Genomic DNA, 17,445 nt, shown 5'->3' with positions numbered 1-17,445 from the left:
CGTGTCCATTTCAGTCTAAGTACCCTTTTTAATGGCTTGTTAAGTCTTAATTAATGTCAAACCACCTCTCTGCCATTGAAAATTAACTTTTACAAGTGTGCAGTCTCATTCCTTCAGCTTTTAATTTTTGTTGGAGATTAAGAAAAATGTAAATGAATTTTCTTTAAAACTTTTTCTTTCTATCTCCTTTTTTTTCTCTCTTGATCCAATCTTTCTTTCCCTCTCTTTATTTCATTTTCTGTACCTGATTTGACCTATTCTAACTTGCACTTTCTAGTTCAGACTGTGCTGTTTATTAACAATTCTTCAATCTGTTTGGTTAAGGAGATACACAGTTGTTTGCCCTGTTCACACAGGTCCCAGATAGGGATGAGCAATTAATGCTGGCCTTGCCAGTGACGCCCATATCCCATGAACGAATTTAAAAAAAGATGCTGTTTCCCTCTCCCACTTACAGCAACTTGCCGTGCAAAAGCTCATGGAAATTAAATGGGTGACAGCAAGTCAAACTAACAATGGGCGCCGTTTGTTCGCCCGCTACAGTAAATCCTGGCCCGATATAAGTTAGAACCCATAAAAGTCTTATAAGAAATAAAAACATTCAATCAAAATTGGTTAGGTTTTAGTCAATACGTGGCTAATTTTTGAATTTAATGTTTGTTCTGAATATTCAATATGTAATACTAAATATTAATAATAGATTCATTTGTCATTTGACACCTTTTTAAAAAACAAAAACTTTGCTTTCCAATATTCCCTTTCTGTTGTTTCCCGTAGCGTGTTTTCTTGAAGGTGGTGACTCATGTTGGAGCAGACAAATGTGAGGTCATCCACTTTGGATCAAAAAAGGATAGAACAGGGTACTTTCTAAATGGTAAAAAGTTAAAAACAGTGGATGTCCAAAGGGACTTAGGGGTTCAGGTACATAGATCATTGAAGTGTCATGAACAGGTGCAGAAAATAATCAATAAGGCTAATGGAATGCTGGCCTTTATATCTAGAGGACTGGAGTACATAGGAACATAGGAACAGGAGTAGGCCATTCAGCCCCTCGTGCCTGCTCCGCCATTTGATAAGATCATGGTTGATCTGTGATCTGACTCCATATACCTGCCTTTGGCCCATATCCCTTAATACCTTTGATTGCCAAAAAGCTATCTATCTCACATTTAAATTTAGCAATTGAGCTAGTATCAATTGCCGTTTGCGGAAGAGAGTTCCAAACTTCTACCACCCTTTGTGTGTAGAAATGTTTTCTAATCTCGCTCCTGAAAGGTCTGGCTCTAATTTTTAGACTGTGCCCCCTACTCCTAGAATCCCCAACCAGCGGAAATAGTTTCTCTCTATCCACCCTATCCGTTCCCCTTAATATCTTATAAACTTCGATCAGATCACCCATAACCTTCAAAACTCCAGAGAATACAACCCCAAAGTACAAGGGGGCAGAAGTTATGCTGCAGCTATACAAAACCCTGGTTAGACCGCACCTGGAGTACTGTGAGCAGTTCTGGGCACCGCACCTTCGGAAGGACATATTGGCCTTGGAGGGAGTGCAGCGTAGGTTTACTAGAATGATACCCGGACTTTGAGGGTTAAGTTACGAGTAGAGATTATACAAATTGGGGTTGTATTCTCTAGAGTTTAGAAGGTTAAGGGGTGATCTGATCGAAGTTTATAAGATATTAAGGGGAACAGATAACAGGGCGATTTTTGTTCTGAATGCTGCTCTCTCACAAGTGAGTTTGTCGGGCTGGTATGACTATTTAGCTGATGGAAAGATAAAAATTAGTACACCATATGTTTTAAAATGACTCGTCAGAGGATTTAAAGGAAAGAGTGCAGTTCTTGACAGATTAGTCCCATTGAAGTTTTAAGGCTCATAAATGCCTGATACTGCAGCAACTGGTTGGGTAAGAAGCAGGTCCAGTCATAACTATTGCACACTAATGGGCATAGATTTTTGTATGCTAGATTTTGTTCATGCATTTGATTGAAGTTGCTACCTTATTTATTTTGAATGGTTTAAATGTGACTGGATTCTGATGACCTCATTTTTATTTAATCAGTTTTATTAAAACGTCTTTTGTAGAAATTCTACCCTCGAACTACCATTATCACTGTTGTTTAAAATAATGTTTTGCCTATTTATGTTTAGTTATTTGTATTTCCTCTTGCAGAATGTAAAAGGTGCCAATCATTCCACCTCAGTGGAGAATAATGCTGTTCAAAATGATTTACCAATTACCAACATAATGGATTCAGCACATTCAGACACCAGGAAATGGCGTTTCAGAAGGGATATTCTGTGTAGGCCTGGTCAGTACTTGTCAGAGCCTCCAGCTCGGTGTTGCAAAAGATGTGCTGCAGGTGAGGGACTGCTGATTATAACCAAGTGGGGTGTAGTAGATTGCTGTGGTATGCTTAAACTGTTTTAAAACAGCATATGTAGAATCTTGGGGCTGTTTTTTATTGTTGTTACTGTGTCAACACATGGCTCAGTGGCAGCTCACTCAACTCTAAGTCCAAAGGTCATAGGTTCAAGCCCGAATCATAGAATCATAGAAGTTTACAACATGGAAACAGGCCCTTCGGCCCAACATGTCCACGTCGCCCAGTTTAGACCACTAAGCTAGTCCCAATTGCCTGCACTTGGCCCATATCCCTCTATACCCATCTTACCCATGTAACTGTCCAAATGCTTTATAAAAGACAAAATTGTACCCGCCTCTACTACTGCCTCTGGCAGCTCGTTCCAGACACTCACCACCCTTTGAGTGAAAAAATTGCCCCTCTGGACCCTTTTGTATCTCTCCCCTCTCACCTTAAATCTATGCCCCCTCGTTAGAGACTCCCCTACCTTTGGGAAAAGATTTTGACTATCTACCTTATCTATGCCCCTCATTATTTTATAGACTTCTATAAGATCACCCCTAAACCTCCTACTCTCCAGGGAAAAAAGTCTCAGTCTATCCAACCTCTCCCTATAAGTCAAACCATCAAGTCCCAGTAGCATCCTAGTAAATCTTTTCTGCACTCTTTCTAGTTTAATAATATCCTTTCTATAATAGGGTGACCAGAACTGTACACAGTATTCCAAGTGTGGCCTTACGATTGTCTTGTACAACTTCAACAAGACATCCCAACTCCTATATTCAATGTTCTGACCAATGAAACCAAGCATGCTGAATGCCTTCTTCACCACCCTAGCCACCTGTGACTCCACTTTCAAGGAGCTATGAACCTGTACTCCTAGATCTCTTTGTTCTATAACTCTCCCCAACGCCCTACCATTAACGGAGTAGGTCCTGGCCCGATTCGATCTACCAAAATGCATCACCTCACATTTATCTAAATTAAACTCCATCTGCCATTCATCGGCCCACTGGCCCAATTTATCAAGATCCCGTTGCAATCCTAGATAACCTTCTTCACTGTCCACAATGCCACCAATCTTGGTGTCATCTGCAAACTTACTAACCATGCCTCCTAAATTCTCATCCAAATCATTAATATAAATAACAAATAACAGCGGACCCAGCACCGATCCCTGAGGCACACCGCTGGTCACAGGCCTCCAGTTTGAAAAACAACCCTCTACAACCACCCTCTGTCTTCTGTTGTCAATCCAATTTTGTATCCAATTGGCTACTTCACCTTGGATCCCGTGAGATTTAACCTTATGTAACAACCTACCATGCGGTACCTTGTTAAAGGCTTTGCTAAAGTCCATGTAGACCACGTCTACTGCACAGCCCTCTTGGTTACCCCTTCAAAAAACTCAATCAAATTCGTGAGACATGATTTTCCTCTCACAAAACCATGCTGACTGTTCCTAATCAGTCCCTGCCTCTCCAAATGTCTGTAGATCCTGTCTCTCAGAATACCCTCTAACAACTTACCCACTACAGATGTCAGGCTCTGTAGTTCCCAGGCTTTTCCCTGCCGCCCTTCTTAAACAAAGGCACAACATTTGCTACCCTCCAATCTTCAGGCACCTCACCTGTAGCTGTCGATGATTCAAATATCTCTGCTAGGGGACCCGCAATTTCCTCCCTAACCTCCCATAACGTCCTGGGATACATTTCATCAGGTCCCGGAGATTTATCTACCTTGATGCGCTTTAAGACTTCCAGCACCTCCCTCTCTGTAATATGTACACTCCTCAAGACATCACTATTTATTTCCCCAAGTTCCCTAACATCCATGCCTTTCTCAACCGTAAATACCGATGTGAAATATTCATTCAGGATCTCACCCATCTCTTGTGGTTCCGCACATAGATGACCTTGTTGATCCTTAAGAGGCCCTACTCTCTCCCTAGTTACTCTTTTGCCCTTTATGTATTTGTAGAAGCTCTTTGGATTCTCGAGGGACTTGAGCACATAATCTAGGCTGACACTTCAGTGCAGTATTGAGGGAATGCTACAGCATTGGAGGTGCTGTCTCTCAGATGAGATGTTAAACCGAGGCCCTGTCTGACCTCTCAGGTGGATGTAAAAGATCCTGAGGCATTATTTGAAGAAGAGGAGGGGGGTTCTTCTGGTGTCCTGGCCAACATTTATCCTTCAAGCAACACCTAAAAACAGATGATCTGGTCATTTATTTAATTGCTGTTTTGTGGGAGCTTGCTGTGCACAAATTGGCTGCCATGTTTCCTATGTTACAACAGTGACTGCACTTCAAAAGTACTTCATCGGTTGTGAAATGCTTTGGGACGTTCTTCTGTACTATTCCACTTTAAGAATAAAGAAAGGTTTTCAATTCATTTTGGGAAATATTTTTAAAATCACCTATAGAAAGAACCATGCAAACAAATGTTATGCTGTTACTGTAAATAAATAATTTCACTGAGGAAAAGAAACAGCTTAAGGGAAACTTGCTGTTAATAATAACAGCAACGGCAACAAGAACTTGCATTTATATAGCACTTCACAGAGGCGTAATCGGACAAAAATGAGGGGATATTAGGAGGGGGTGATCAAAAGCTTGGTCAAAGAGTTTTAGGGAGGGCCTTAAAGGAGGAGAGGGAGGGGCAGAGATTCAGGGAGGGAATTCCAGAGTGTGGGGTTTGGAGGATTGAAGGCACAGCTGCCAGCGGGAGAGACAAAGGCAAGGTGGGGGTGGGGGGTTGCACAAAATACTAAAGTCAAAGGAAGGGAAGATTTGATGGGGGTGAGGTGCGGGGCGGGGGCAGGTTGGGGGGGGGGGGGGAGGTGGTGGTGTTGTAGGGCTGGAGGACAAGCAAGGCCTGAAGGGATTTAAGCACGAGGTCGAAAATTTTAAATTTGAGGCATTGGAGGACCGGGAGCCAATGAGGTCAGGTGTGATGGGTGAGCGAAACCTGGTCGGGATGAAATATGGGCAGCAGAGTTTTGGACGAGCTGAGGTTTATGAAAGGTGGAGCATGGGAGGCCGGCCAGGACAGTATTGAAACAGTCGATTCTCTTGGTGCAAAAAGGTACAGATGACGATTTCAGCAGCAGATGGATTGAGGCAGAGGTGGAGGTAGGCGATCTTTGTGATGGAGACTACATGGGGTCAGTAGCTCAGCTCTGGGTCCAATGGGTGGTTCCATTTTCCTGAAGCATCAGCTATTTGGATGTCTTCGAAATGTTTGGAAATACTGTAGTTCACTACATGTTTTTCAAAAGCCATTCTCTACTATTGGCATTGGTTAGACGCTACGGTGGTTAAATTGGATAACCCCAAAACCTGGGAGCGGGTCGTGCAATCTGCTATTACCCTGCACCCGTTGCTTTCTGCGACTGGCCTATGGACTTTCCTTCAGCTTTGGAAATCAGCGTTGACGCGAGGATTCAATGCATTTCACACTTTCCACCAGCAGGGGGAGCCCCAATCTCTTAAAGGCAGGCTGCCTCTTAAAATCTCTTAAAGGTAGCTGGTACCTGTTATTTGCTGAAAATAACAGTCTGCTTTCTGCATGGAGTCTGAATATAGATCAGACATTGCACACGTAAAACAAAGATGCAGCTCTGGTCCCTATGTTTACACACTGATGAGTTATGTTAAAACATTGAATAAAGGTTGCACACTACTAAATCCCACATCCTCCAATCTGCATGCCAGACCTCGCCTATCTGCCGATCTAAGTTTGTACCAGGCCTGCGAGAGTGCATGCACCAAGGTTCTCTGCTGATGCACTAGAGACCTTGGTTCAAGAAGTGGACAGAAGGAGGGACATCCTATATCTGCAGTGACGGGGTGGGGGTTGGGGGCGGCAAGAGGCCCAACAGACATTTGCCCAAAAGGCAGTGGGAGGCAGCGGGGGACGAAGTCAATGCCAGGCGCACAGCATCATGAACATGGATGCAGTGCAGGAAGAGGTTCAATGCTTTGACATGAGTGGTCACGGTGGGTGAGGTCAACTGTCAAGTGGCGTTTCCTACCAACTGCACCACTAGCCACACCCACTGCTCCACGCACTACACCCCCATCACCCACATACCAACAAACTGTCTCCATCAGTACTCAACTCTTCCAATCAGATGCTTCCTCTCATCCTTACACATTACCACTGCTTCAAGCCGCTCACCCACAACTCACAGGCCACACACACTGACAGCTATTCAACCATGACAGGCACATCACCCAGACACACGTCCTGCTTTCTTGAAGGAGAAGATGGCGCATATCAGGAGGCAGCAAGTGGCAGTGGCATTTAGCCCCTCGAGCCTGTTCCGCCATTCACTGAGATCATGGTGGACCTGTGACCTAACTCCATATACCCACCTTAGCCCCATGTTGCTTAATACCCTTGGTTCACAGAAATCTATCAATCTCAGATTTAGAATTCACAATTGAGCTAGCATCAGCTGCCGTTTGCAGAAGATCGTTCCAAACTTCTACCACCCTTTGTGTGTAGCAGTGTTTCCTAACTTCACTCCTGCACGTCCTGGCTCTAACTGTTAGGCTATGTCCCTGCGTCCTAGTATTCAAGTATAGGGGACCTCCAAAAATAGTTACAAATGTATCGGCAGCCAGAAGCAATAATCCAGCAATTAACCTGTAAATCCTGCATGGTCCCTTTAAATAGCGCTGGTGGGGTTCCTCCAGACACTCTACGACACGTTCGGATGGTCGTGGTTAAGACTGTGCATTGAGTTGAGCGTTAAGTCCCAAAATGGTGTCTGTCACTTTAAATCAGTGTTGCACACTGATTGTATCCATTCTCTCCTTACTTTATATGCTGCCAGCGTTCAGTATTTGCGCATGTGCTAATACCTATACCAAGATGGCGTCCGGCGCATGTCACGCTGGAAACTTGCATGTGCAGCCCAGAGGCCACCTTCGCAATTTGGGAGGCCGCGTAGTGCTGAAACAATGGGCACTAAGTGGCCAAGTTCCTAGCCCTACATTTCGTACTAGTGCTTCTGCATTTCACGTTTTTCTCAACATTAACTATTTTTACATTTTAGGTACTTATCTGAAAACACAATGCACTGGTGATTGGGAATCAGTTTGTGTGCCGTGTCCACCTGGTGAATTTACAGCTTCTGAAAATCATCTAACTAACTGTGTGCGATGCAGACAATGCCAGGAACATGATGGTAAATATATGTTAAAAATAATTACTTCTGGAAACTGTTCACTAATTGCACAAGGTATATATAAAATAACAAATATTGTTCTGCAGTAAAATAGAATCATACAGCATAGAAGGAGGCTATTCGACCCATCGCGTCTGTGCCGACTCTTTGAAAGAGCTATCCAATTTTTAAAAGTTCATTCTCGGGATTTGGGGGTCGCTGGCAAGGCCTGCATTTATTGCCCATCCTTAATTGACCAATGTTTGATACAACTGAGTGGTTTGCTAGACCATCTTGGAGAGCAATTAGTCCCACTCCCCTGCTCTTTTCCCGTAGCTCTGCAAATTTTTCCATTTCACGTATAAATTCAGTTCCCTTTTGAAAGTTACTATTGAATCTGCTTCCACCACCTTTTCAGGCAGTGCATCTAGATCATATCAACTCACTGCATTAAAAAAAATCTCTCCTCATCTCCCCTCTGGTTCTTTTGCTAATTATCTTAAATCCATGTCCTCTGGTCACTGACCCTTCTGCCAGTGGAAACAGTTTTTCCTTATTTATTCTATCAGAACCATCCATCATTTTGAACACCTCTATTAAATCTCCCCTTAACCTTCCCTGCTCTGAGGAGAACAATCCCAGCTTCTCCAGTCTCTCCACATAACTGAAATCCCTCATCCCTGGGAATAGGGAATTGTTTGATGGGCACAAGGCAATTTATTCAGCTTAGAGCCTTACAGCGATAACGTTAAGTCCCATTGGGGCCAGGAACCCAAATCTTTCCATTACATTTCAATACTGGGGTTTCTAAATTGGCTGAAATCATCATTTGTATTGAACTTTCTACGGCCGGGAAATTCAGCGGAGCTGCTTCTTGTCCGCTGGCGCCACTTTGCTGGAAGTGCGCCGGAAACCCCGTTTACGCATGTAAGTGGCCCCCCCCCTCCATGCTTTCGGCGAAGTAACGCCAGCGGAGTGGGAGCGGCTACGAGGAATTTCTCAGTCCTAGTGACTCACAGGCCTGTTCTTCATACTGGAAGTCAAAGGCCAAAGGAGTGAGGAATCAATAAAGGAAGAGGATGGAAAGCAGTTTGTAAACACCATTGTGAAAAATGCTAAACATTTAGAAAGTCCTGTGCCAGTTAGTATGAAGGAGCCACCAAAGGAATTACTGTGGATTACTAATCTGTGTGTGCTTCACAGGTTTATTTTGAATGGGTCAGCTCCTCCATCAAAGTGGTGTTAAACATTTGTACACTGGTGTTCCATGGCATAATTTCAGGGACTGTGCCGTTTAAAAATGAGGCTAAGATGCATGTCTAAAGATCATGATTGATATATTTGAAAAAACTTAGAAACTGTTTGTGCATCCATTAATTTTTTCCAGGGGACTACTGGACTTTAATAATTCTATTGGGGCTCAATTTAAGAACATAAGAACATAAGAAATAGGAGCAGGAGTAGGCTATATGGCCCCTCAAGCCTGCTCCGCCATTCAATAAGATCATGGCTGATCATCTACCTCAACTCCACTTTCCTGTCCTATCCCCATATCCCTTGATTCTCTTAGAGTCCAAAATTCTATCGATCTCAGTCTTGAATATACTCAACGGCTGAGTATCCACAGCCCTCTGGGGTAGAGAATTCCAAAGATTCAAACCCTCTGAGTGAAGAAATTTTTCCTCATCTCGGTCCTAAATGGTCGACCCCTTATCTTGAGACTAGTTCTAGACTCTCCAGTCAGGGGAAACAGCCTCTCAGCATCTACCCTGTCGAGCCCTCGAAGAATTTTATACGTTTCAATGAGATCACTCTCATTCTTCTAAACTCCTGAGACTGTAGGCCCATTCTACTCTATCTCTCCTCATAGGGCAATCCTTTCATCCCAGGAGTCATTCTAATGAACTTTCGTTTGCACTCCCTCTAAGGCAAGTATATCCTTCCTTAGGTAAGGAGACCAAAACTGTATACAGTCCTCCAGGTGTGGTCTCACCACAGCCCTATATAATTGCAGGAAGAACTCTTTACTCTTATACTCCAACCCCCTTGCAATAAAGGCTAACATACCATTTGCCTTCCTAATTGCTTGCATGTTAACTTTCTGTGTTTCGTGTACGAGGACACCCAAATCCCTCTGAACACCAACATTTCTTAGTCTCTCACCTTTTAAAAAATATTCTGCTTTTCTATTCTTCCTGTCAAAGTGGATAATTTCACATTTCCCCACATTATACTCCATCTGCCACCTTCTTGCCCACTCACTTAACCTGTCTATATCCCTTTGCAGCCTCTTTGTGTGCTCCTCACAGCTTACTTTCCCACCTAGCTTTGTATCGTCTGCTTTGTTTCACATTGAAACTACCTTTGCACATAGACCAATATGTCTTGTCTCAGTAATCCAGCTTTAGTCATAATCAGACCAACAGGCCAGTATTTTGAATAGTAAGTTTCACCATCGCATCTTTTCACTGAACTTTAACATTCTTTTTTGTTTCTTTGGATGCACTTTATTTTTAATTACCTTTTACTTTTTTTTAAATTAGTAAAAGCAACAAAGCAGTAATTCTTTGTAAAGTAGGAACATAGGAATTGTTAGAGGCAAAAAAATCCAAAGTCCGTCTAGTTCACCTACTACCATCCAGTTTGCCATCGACCATCCTGGTAGTTGCATTATACAATGATGATGGAGTTGTTACTAATCATAGTGATCAATCTCTATCAATTAGTCTACAACAGACCAAGACATGACATGAGGGAAACCCCAGTGGTGGAAAGCTTTGGGAATCATAGGTCTAAAGTTAACTGTTCCTCCCAAGCATGCTACACTTATCACATCATGTCTCAACTCACTCATATACTGTATCCCAAAATGTTACTTTCAGTAGTAATTCCCACACATTTTATCTTTGCATGCTGTGTTCATACAGCATTTAGAATGTCAAATTCTGACGTTATGCATTGGTGTACATGCTTAGGCGGTGTTGCATCTTTAAGGGTTGGGGCTTTTTGTTGGCCAGGGCCCTTAGAAAGCAATTGGGTCGAAGACTTTGGGCAGTTTTCAGTTCCCTTTTTGAGGAGTCAGGGTTATTTTTGCCTGCTGCCCTTATGCACTGCTGGCTACTGAGAGTTTTTGAGCAGATTTTGACACAGTGTGCTCAAGAGGGAAGTCTTGTTATAGGTCTCTAACAAAGGGGCCAAATTGCCTTGTATTTCCCAGTTCAAGGAAGAGTCTGGTCATTACTGTTTATCTTAATTAGTAAGTGATGATGACTTTTTTGGGGGGAAGCGGCTGGGAGGAGCTATTCAGGCCAACAGAGAGTTGAATTAATATATACCATTGAAATGACACAAAAGCAAAATATTACGGATACTGGAAATCTGAAACAAAAACAGAAAATGCTGGAATTATTCAGCATCTGGCAGCATCCGTGAAGACAGAAATAGAGTTAACATTTCAGGTCGATGACCTTTTGTCACAGTTACTCAAAGAGGAAGGAAATTCTAGGTGGAGTGCTTTTTTTGCTCAAGTAACTATTGTAAGAATATGGTTTAAAGCCAAGCGTGCTCAATATCCCATCTCGCGTAGCTCGCATTAAGCTCCCAGACATTTAGCAAGAGGGCAGTGTTAACGTGAGGGGGCCAAAGTCGTGTCTCGGTGTGTGTGTGAGAAAGACAGTTTGTAAGAGACCGAGAATGCTGACACTTCAGAACTAAACACCCAATGTTCAAGAGATGGCCCATAGATGCTATAACGTCAGAAGGTAGTTTACACCAAAACAAGAGATGCAGTTGCTAAGAAACCACATCTCAAGACCTGATAATAGTGGAAGGCTGCATAGAACAAACTATTTATGCAGCAGAGATAAGGGATAAGGTAGCCACGCTAACATAGTATAAACAATCCTTGATGGCTTCTGAGAGTCAGCAAAGTGGGATAGTTTACGACCATGAGATAAGACCAGCGGTGCTTAAATACAGAACAATGTAGCTGACTATTATAAAGATAGGGCATGCTCCCTCCCAAAAGTTAGAGCTCTCAAGAGGGGATGGTTGGAAGTCCATTGCTACAGGCAGTCTGCGAAGGTTGGGTCTGATCTATCTGGATTCACGGACAGAACAGGTTGTATTGATTGCTTGTCATTAATGTGACCTGTAGACAGTTGTATTAAAACTACAGTACTGTTGAATATAATGTCGAAGACAGCTGTAGTGCAACTCTGTTGTAAGTCAATCTATTAAACTTGCTATTTTATAACCACTCAGGCTAGAATCAAGCGGAAGTTATTGTTGAAGGATTAACAACCCATAGTTGCGACAGTAACGGGAGAAATCCTCGAACAACTATCCTTTTAAAATTCATTTTGACATTTAAAACAAACTCAGGGTTGCTTTTTACTCAACAAAGTTCTGCTTTGTTGGACCTTCCTGCTTTCGTGCAATGAATGGGAAAGAACCGCCTGCTTCCAGGACATTTCCACTGATAGCAAATGGGGGCCATGATATTACGCAAGAAGCCTAAACAGAGTCACCCGATCTCACTAGAATGTGTTCTGGCTGGGAATACAGAGCAATTCAGCGTCCTCTTTTAGTTGGGCTATGCAAGGCTTCAAAAAATCAACAGAAAGAGACTGAAGAAAAAATAAAGAATTGTAAAATTACTGAAATGATTAAAACTGGTGCACTTTGAAATCAATATTGGATTATCAGGTAGCTTGTGTATAGTCAACATCCTCAAAACCCATTTCTACAACCAAGCTTTTGTTCACCCTTCCGAATATCTTCATTTTTGTCTGATTACACCTACAGATTTTTTTTACATCAAAGGCGCTGTATGTATAAATGCAAGTTGTTACTGGTCCAGAAATTGCTGGAATGGCGCATCTCGCGGCGAGCAACATGAATTGGACTTTTTTTCCTTACCCTTCCGATTGCACTATATTTGCATTGCAAATTGCTGGAAATGATAAAAAGGCTAATGGAATTTTAAATCTGAGATTGATAGATTTTTGCTAGCCAAGGGATATGGAGCCAAGATGGGTGGATGGAGTCAGGATGCAGATCAGCCTTGATCTCATTGAATGGCGGAACAGGCTTGAGGGGCTGAATGGCCTACTCCTGTTCCTATGTTCCTATAACTGGGCAGCTATGTTAACTTCGCATTCTGGGCTCTCATGAACCCTGAGCCCAATGGTCTATCTCCTTAACCAATGAAACAAAAGGATAGAGAAAGTAACAGAGTGAATGACAGAGAAAGAAACAGGGTGAATTAGAGACAGAAAAAGAAATAGAGGGAAAGAAAGAGAATGGATTAAGAAAGAGAGAACAAAGAGACAAAGGTAAAATAAGAAAAAAATTCAAAAGAAGAACCTGAAGAAGAGGACATTGTAAACCAGTGGTGTTTAGGAATTGTTGTATTGGTCCTTGAGACGTTAATAATGAGTGAATGGCAGGGTAGGTGTGCAAAGTGTACAAACATTCTTACTCATATACTGTATCCCAAAATTATTTTCTGAAAGAATTCAGAATTTGCAATTACTGAGTGTCAAAACAGCTTTGCATCCTGATAATGACTGCCTTCCGACACTAACAGGAGTGTGGACGGCAAGACCGGCACAAAAATATTGCCAAGACAGATATAAAAAAAAGTTTAAGAAACCTCTAAGAACAATTCATTATCTACGGGAGTGAGACTCCTCAGCTACATTTGTTTCTTTTCTGTGCCTGCAAGGTTGAGTTTCATGTCAGGATCACAAATCACGTCATTAACAGGGTCCATACGACATGAATTACCAGCCCTAAATGGCAACAGCAAGATTAATTTGCATTTACGGCGCAAATCCAGCAATTTCCTGACATGTAGTTAATTTCAATGAGGAGCCTTATGGCGAAGTTGTAATTTTTTCCGTTTTGTGAGAGGCTAATGGCGAAGTTGGCGTATCTCTTTGCGGTAAATTGCTGGAATTTTTGCGAACATTAATGGCGGGTGCCATTAATATGCCATTATTTTTTCACCAATTTCTGGGCCAATGTCTGCTTTCCTTATATCTTCTGTGCAGTGCCTTGGAATATCTTTATGTTAAAAATACTATACGAATGAAAGTTTTGTTTGTTGCAGGGCTACAGGGAAAGAGCGGGGGAGTGGGACTAACTGGATTGCTCTTGCAAAGAGCCGTCACAGGCTTGATGGGCTGAATGGCCTCCTTCTGTGCTGTAACGATTCTATGATTCTATAAGAACACCCTTATGCCTGCAAGAAAATCTTCTGAGCAGGTGATCCCTGCAGTTACTTCCTCTAAAGTAACAATATACACTCTGCAGTCCAAAAATATTTAATCCAACATACTTAGGCTAGATGCTCAAGAAAAAAATTAGACATGGTATTTTAGTCTCAATCTATGCTCTTTAACTGGCCGAAAACTGTAATCTGCATATCCCCTACAGGCCAAGAAAGTAAAAACAACTGCAATTCAACTCACGACACACAATGTACTTGCATGGAAAACTTCTTCTGCCAGACTCCTTCCGAAAGCTGTGAGCAGTGCATTCGTTGTAAAAAGTAAGTAAGATAAATTAGGAATCGTGATTTATTTGTAGGTGAAGTGTTGACCAGCAAACATGTTCTCATGTGTCAGCTTGGCTCCGTTGGTAGCATTCTTGCCTCTTGAGTCAGGAGATTGCAGAGTCAAGTCCACTTTAGGGCTTGAGCACACAATCTAGGCCGATGCGTCAGTACAGTAGTGAGGGAATGCTGCACTGTTGGAGATAGTGGGCTCGATTTTAGGGTCGGGTTTCTGGCGGGTTACCAGCGGGGTGGCCCCGAAAATCCCGATCTCCGGTCACGTAACCGGATCGCGACGAAATCCCGGCCACTTCCGGGTACCGCGCTGACGTGCGGGGCTGCGCGCGCAAGCCCCGCTGGTGGGAATCCCGCAGGCAATTAAAGCCAGCGGGGTTCCACTTGAGAGTACTTAACTTGCTCGTTGTGGTCAGTTAATCAGCTGAAGCAGCTGTCAAAAGAGGAAGTGTGGGATTTTAGGTTCAAGGCAGTGAGTTTCCCACACTGGGGGAAACAGTACCTTTCAAACCAGGCGTATTGCAGCCAGCAGCCTGTGGCAGGTGCCAAGGTGCGCTCCACGGGGGAGAGCCCTCACCCACGCAGGAGGCCACCGCGTCACATAGGGCAACCCCTGCCCTCCACCACCCCCCGCCAAGCCAGAGGACAGACCGACACGAAACCGCAGCCCCAGTCCGAGGACCCACACACCTACCCTGCACAACCCCTCAGACCAACACCTGCCAGTTGGGTGGTGTGTGGACACCCTCGGAGGACGAAGAGCATGACCAGCACCAGCAGCCTCGCAGTCCACGCCGTCCGCCGCAGAGACGTGGATCCCCCCAACACGGTGTTGTTGCACGCCCACCTGCACAGCAGGAGGGAGGGCTACCGCAGAGAGAGACGCGTCGCAGAGGGCACTACCCTCGCCACAGGGTCCACAGACCGAGGCGCAGCTCCCCGGACCTCTCCGAGCAGCAGTGCACAGGGAGGCGCAGATTCGCTCGACATGTAGTCGTGGAGATCTGCAGCCTCTTTCATGCCGAGCTGCTCCTGGCTGGCCCCAGCACCAACTGCTTACCTGTCGCTGGCAAAGTCACCACTGCCCTCCACACCTTCTCCTCCGCATCCTTCCAGGGTACAGCCGGCTACACCGCCGATGTCTCTCAGTCGTCTGCGCGGACGAGCCCTGCAAATACACCTGCACCTACTCTGCAGTAACACGATGGGTGGCATCAGTGGTGGGTCCTCATAGTGATACCCAGGAGCGGGCATTATTGGACACAACGGACAGGATTCGCGGAGACATGGCAGTGGTGGTGTCAATATAATGTGTGCTGTTTGTTGCTCTGAAATTCAATATGGGTAACACCCATGACAAACCCTCAGACACCCTTGTGCACCCCCTTCATGCTGATGAGACGTTTGCCTTACCCTGCCTACTGCACATATGTGATGCTTGTCCTGTGGCTGCAGCACAGGTGGTGGCAGGTTGAGTGAGGCTGGCCGTGAGGGAGATGCACGAGAGGGTGAGTATGGGATGGAGCCATGAGATTGTATGAGGATTGGGTCGCGTGTTAGTGGCAGGATGAGTACTGGCGAGGTGAGTAGGTGGAGGTAAGATGAGGATGGGGTGTGAGTGGGTATGAAGGGTGACGTGACAGAATAGTGTTGGCGGTGCCGAAGGAGATTTGGGGTGGGGGCAGTGTTGTGGCAGACGGAGTGTAGGGGAAAGACTACGTGTTCTCACTGTGGCTGACCTACTGCGGTCATTGCAGCGCCTCCTGCACTGTATGCAGGTGGGCCATATGTTGGTGGCGCAGGTGACCCCTTCTGCCACCTCGAGCCAGGCCTTCTTGGAGGCAGAGGCAGGCCGCTTCCTCCCGCCCGCCGGGGGGAAGATCTGTGTCCTCCCCCTCCTCCTCACCCCATCTGATGATACCTGGGGTGAGGCATCATTAAACTGGGAACAGCCTTCCCCCTGGGCTGCTCCATGCTGCAATTTGTTCTATTGGTTGCAGCATCTGTCAGTGGAGGACTGCCCCTTTAACTAGAGAGCCTCCAGCTGACAGATCGTACTGCGCATGCGCAGCCCGACCGACGCGCAGGCCAGCGCCGTGGACCCCGGAGGAGCAGGTAATTGATTCCTATTAGTGGATTGCCTGCTACGATCGCGTGGGCAACCCACTAATTTCGCCGTTCGCGTTTTCGACGCTCCCGGAGGACCACCCGCTGGGAACCCGCAGGCCTGCTAAATTCGAGCCCAGTGTCTTTCAAATGAGACATTAAACCAAAGCCACTTGCGCATCCCCAATTTTAATCGCTCCACCATTGGCGGCTGTGCCTTCAGCTGCCTAGGCCCTAAGCTCTGGAATTCCCTCTCTAAACTTCTCCGCCTCTCTACCTCTCTCTCCTCCTTTAAGACGCTCTTAAAACTTACCTATTTGATCAAGCTTTTGGTCACCTGTCCTAATATCCCCTATGTGGCTCGGTATCAAATTTTCTTTGATAATCACTCCTGTGAAATGCCTTGGGACATAGTACTACATCAAAGGCACTATATAAATGCAAGTTGTTTTTGTTATATAGTGCCTTTCACAATCTCAGGACATCCAAAGTGCTTTACAGCCAATTAAGTACTTTTGAAGTGTAGTCACTGTTGAATTGTAGGAAACGTGGCAGCAAATTGCGCACAGCAAGATCCCACAAACAACAATGTGATAATGACCAGATAATCTGTTTTAGTGATGTTGGTTGAGGGATAAATATTGGCTAGAACACTATGGAGAACGCCCTTGCTCTTATTTGAAATAATGTCATGGGATCTTCTACATCCACCTGAGACGGCAGGTGCTTTAATGTCTCATCTGAAAGTCGGCACCTCCGACAGTGCAGCACTCCCTCAGTACTGCAGTAGAGTGTCAGCCTAGATTTTGTGCTCAAGTCTCTGGAACCCACAACCTCCTGACTCAGTGTTGCTTTGCTGTGATTTGTAATGTCACATCCAAGTTTTGAATTTTAAATGTATTGAGAGCAAGGGCAGGAACATCTGCACTCTCAATACATTTAACTAAGTAGTAGGCAAGTTTGTTAAGTGTTGACAAGATATCTAACTTTCCACCATTTACCCGGAGCACTTTATAGATAGGGCAGTGGTCTTGCCCAAAACATTACAATGCTATCAAGATTTTTTGAAATTGTTCTCCCAATGGGGAGCCTTGCCCTGACGGAGTGCAAACCGTCAGGTAGTCACGTTCCTGCTGCCCAATGGGATTCGACAGTCTCAACCCAGTTCCCAGTGGGTGCGAGGTACAGCTTAAAACTGCCCGCAATTTGGCATAGGCT

The 17,445-nt window shown here is 44.6% G+C and overlaps 1 protein-coding gene across 1 annotated transcript in view; it reads left to right on the top strand.

The window, feature by feature from the left end:
* LOC137340169 (tumor necrosis factor receptor superfamily member 6-like) overlaps nucleotides 1-17,445 on the top strand; it is a 34,574-nt gene that overhangs the window by 1,337 nt on the left and 15,792 nt on the right. Inside the window, exons 2-4 of the mRNA XM_068002525.1 lie at nucleotides 2,178-2,367; nucleotides 7,437-7,568; nucleotides 13,989-14,103. Of these exons, the coding sequence (XP_067858626.1) occupies nucleotides 2,178-2,367; nucleotides 7,437-7,568; nucleotides 13,989-14,103 (437 nt within the window). The remainder of the gene's footprint in view (nucleotides 1-2,177; nucleotides 2,368-7,436; nucleotides 7,569-13,988; nucleotides 14,104-17,445) is intronic.

This window comes from Heptranchias perlo, chromosome 21, assembly GCF_035084215.1.
Source record: "Heptranchias perlo isolate sHepPer1 chromosome 21, sHepPer1.hap1, whole genome shotgun sequence".
NCBI classification, from domain to species: Eukaryota; Metazoa; Chordata; class Chondrichthyes; order Hexanchiformes; family Hexanchidae; genus Heptranchias; species Heptranchias perlo.
The sequence above is the reverse complement of the archived record's forward strand: the minus strand, read 5'-3'. Positions and strand labels throughout refer to the sequence as shown.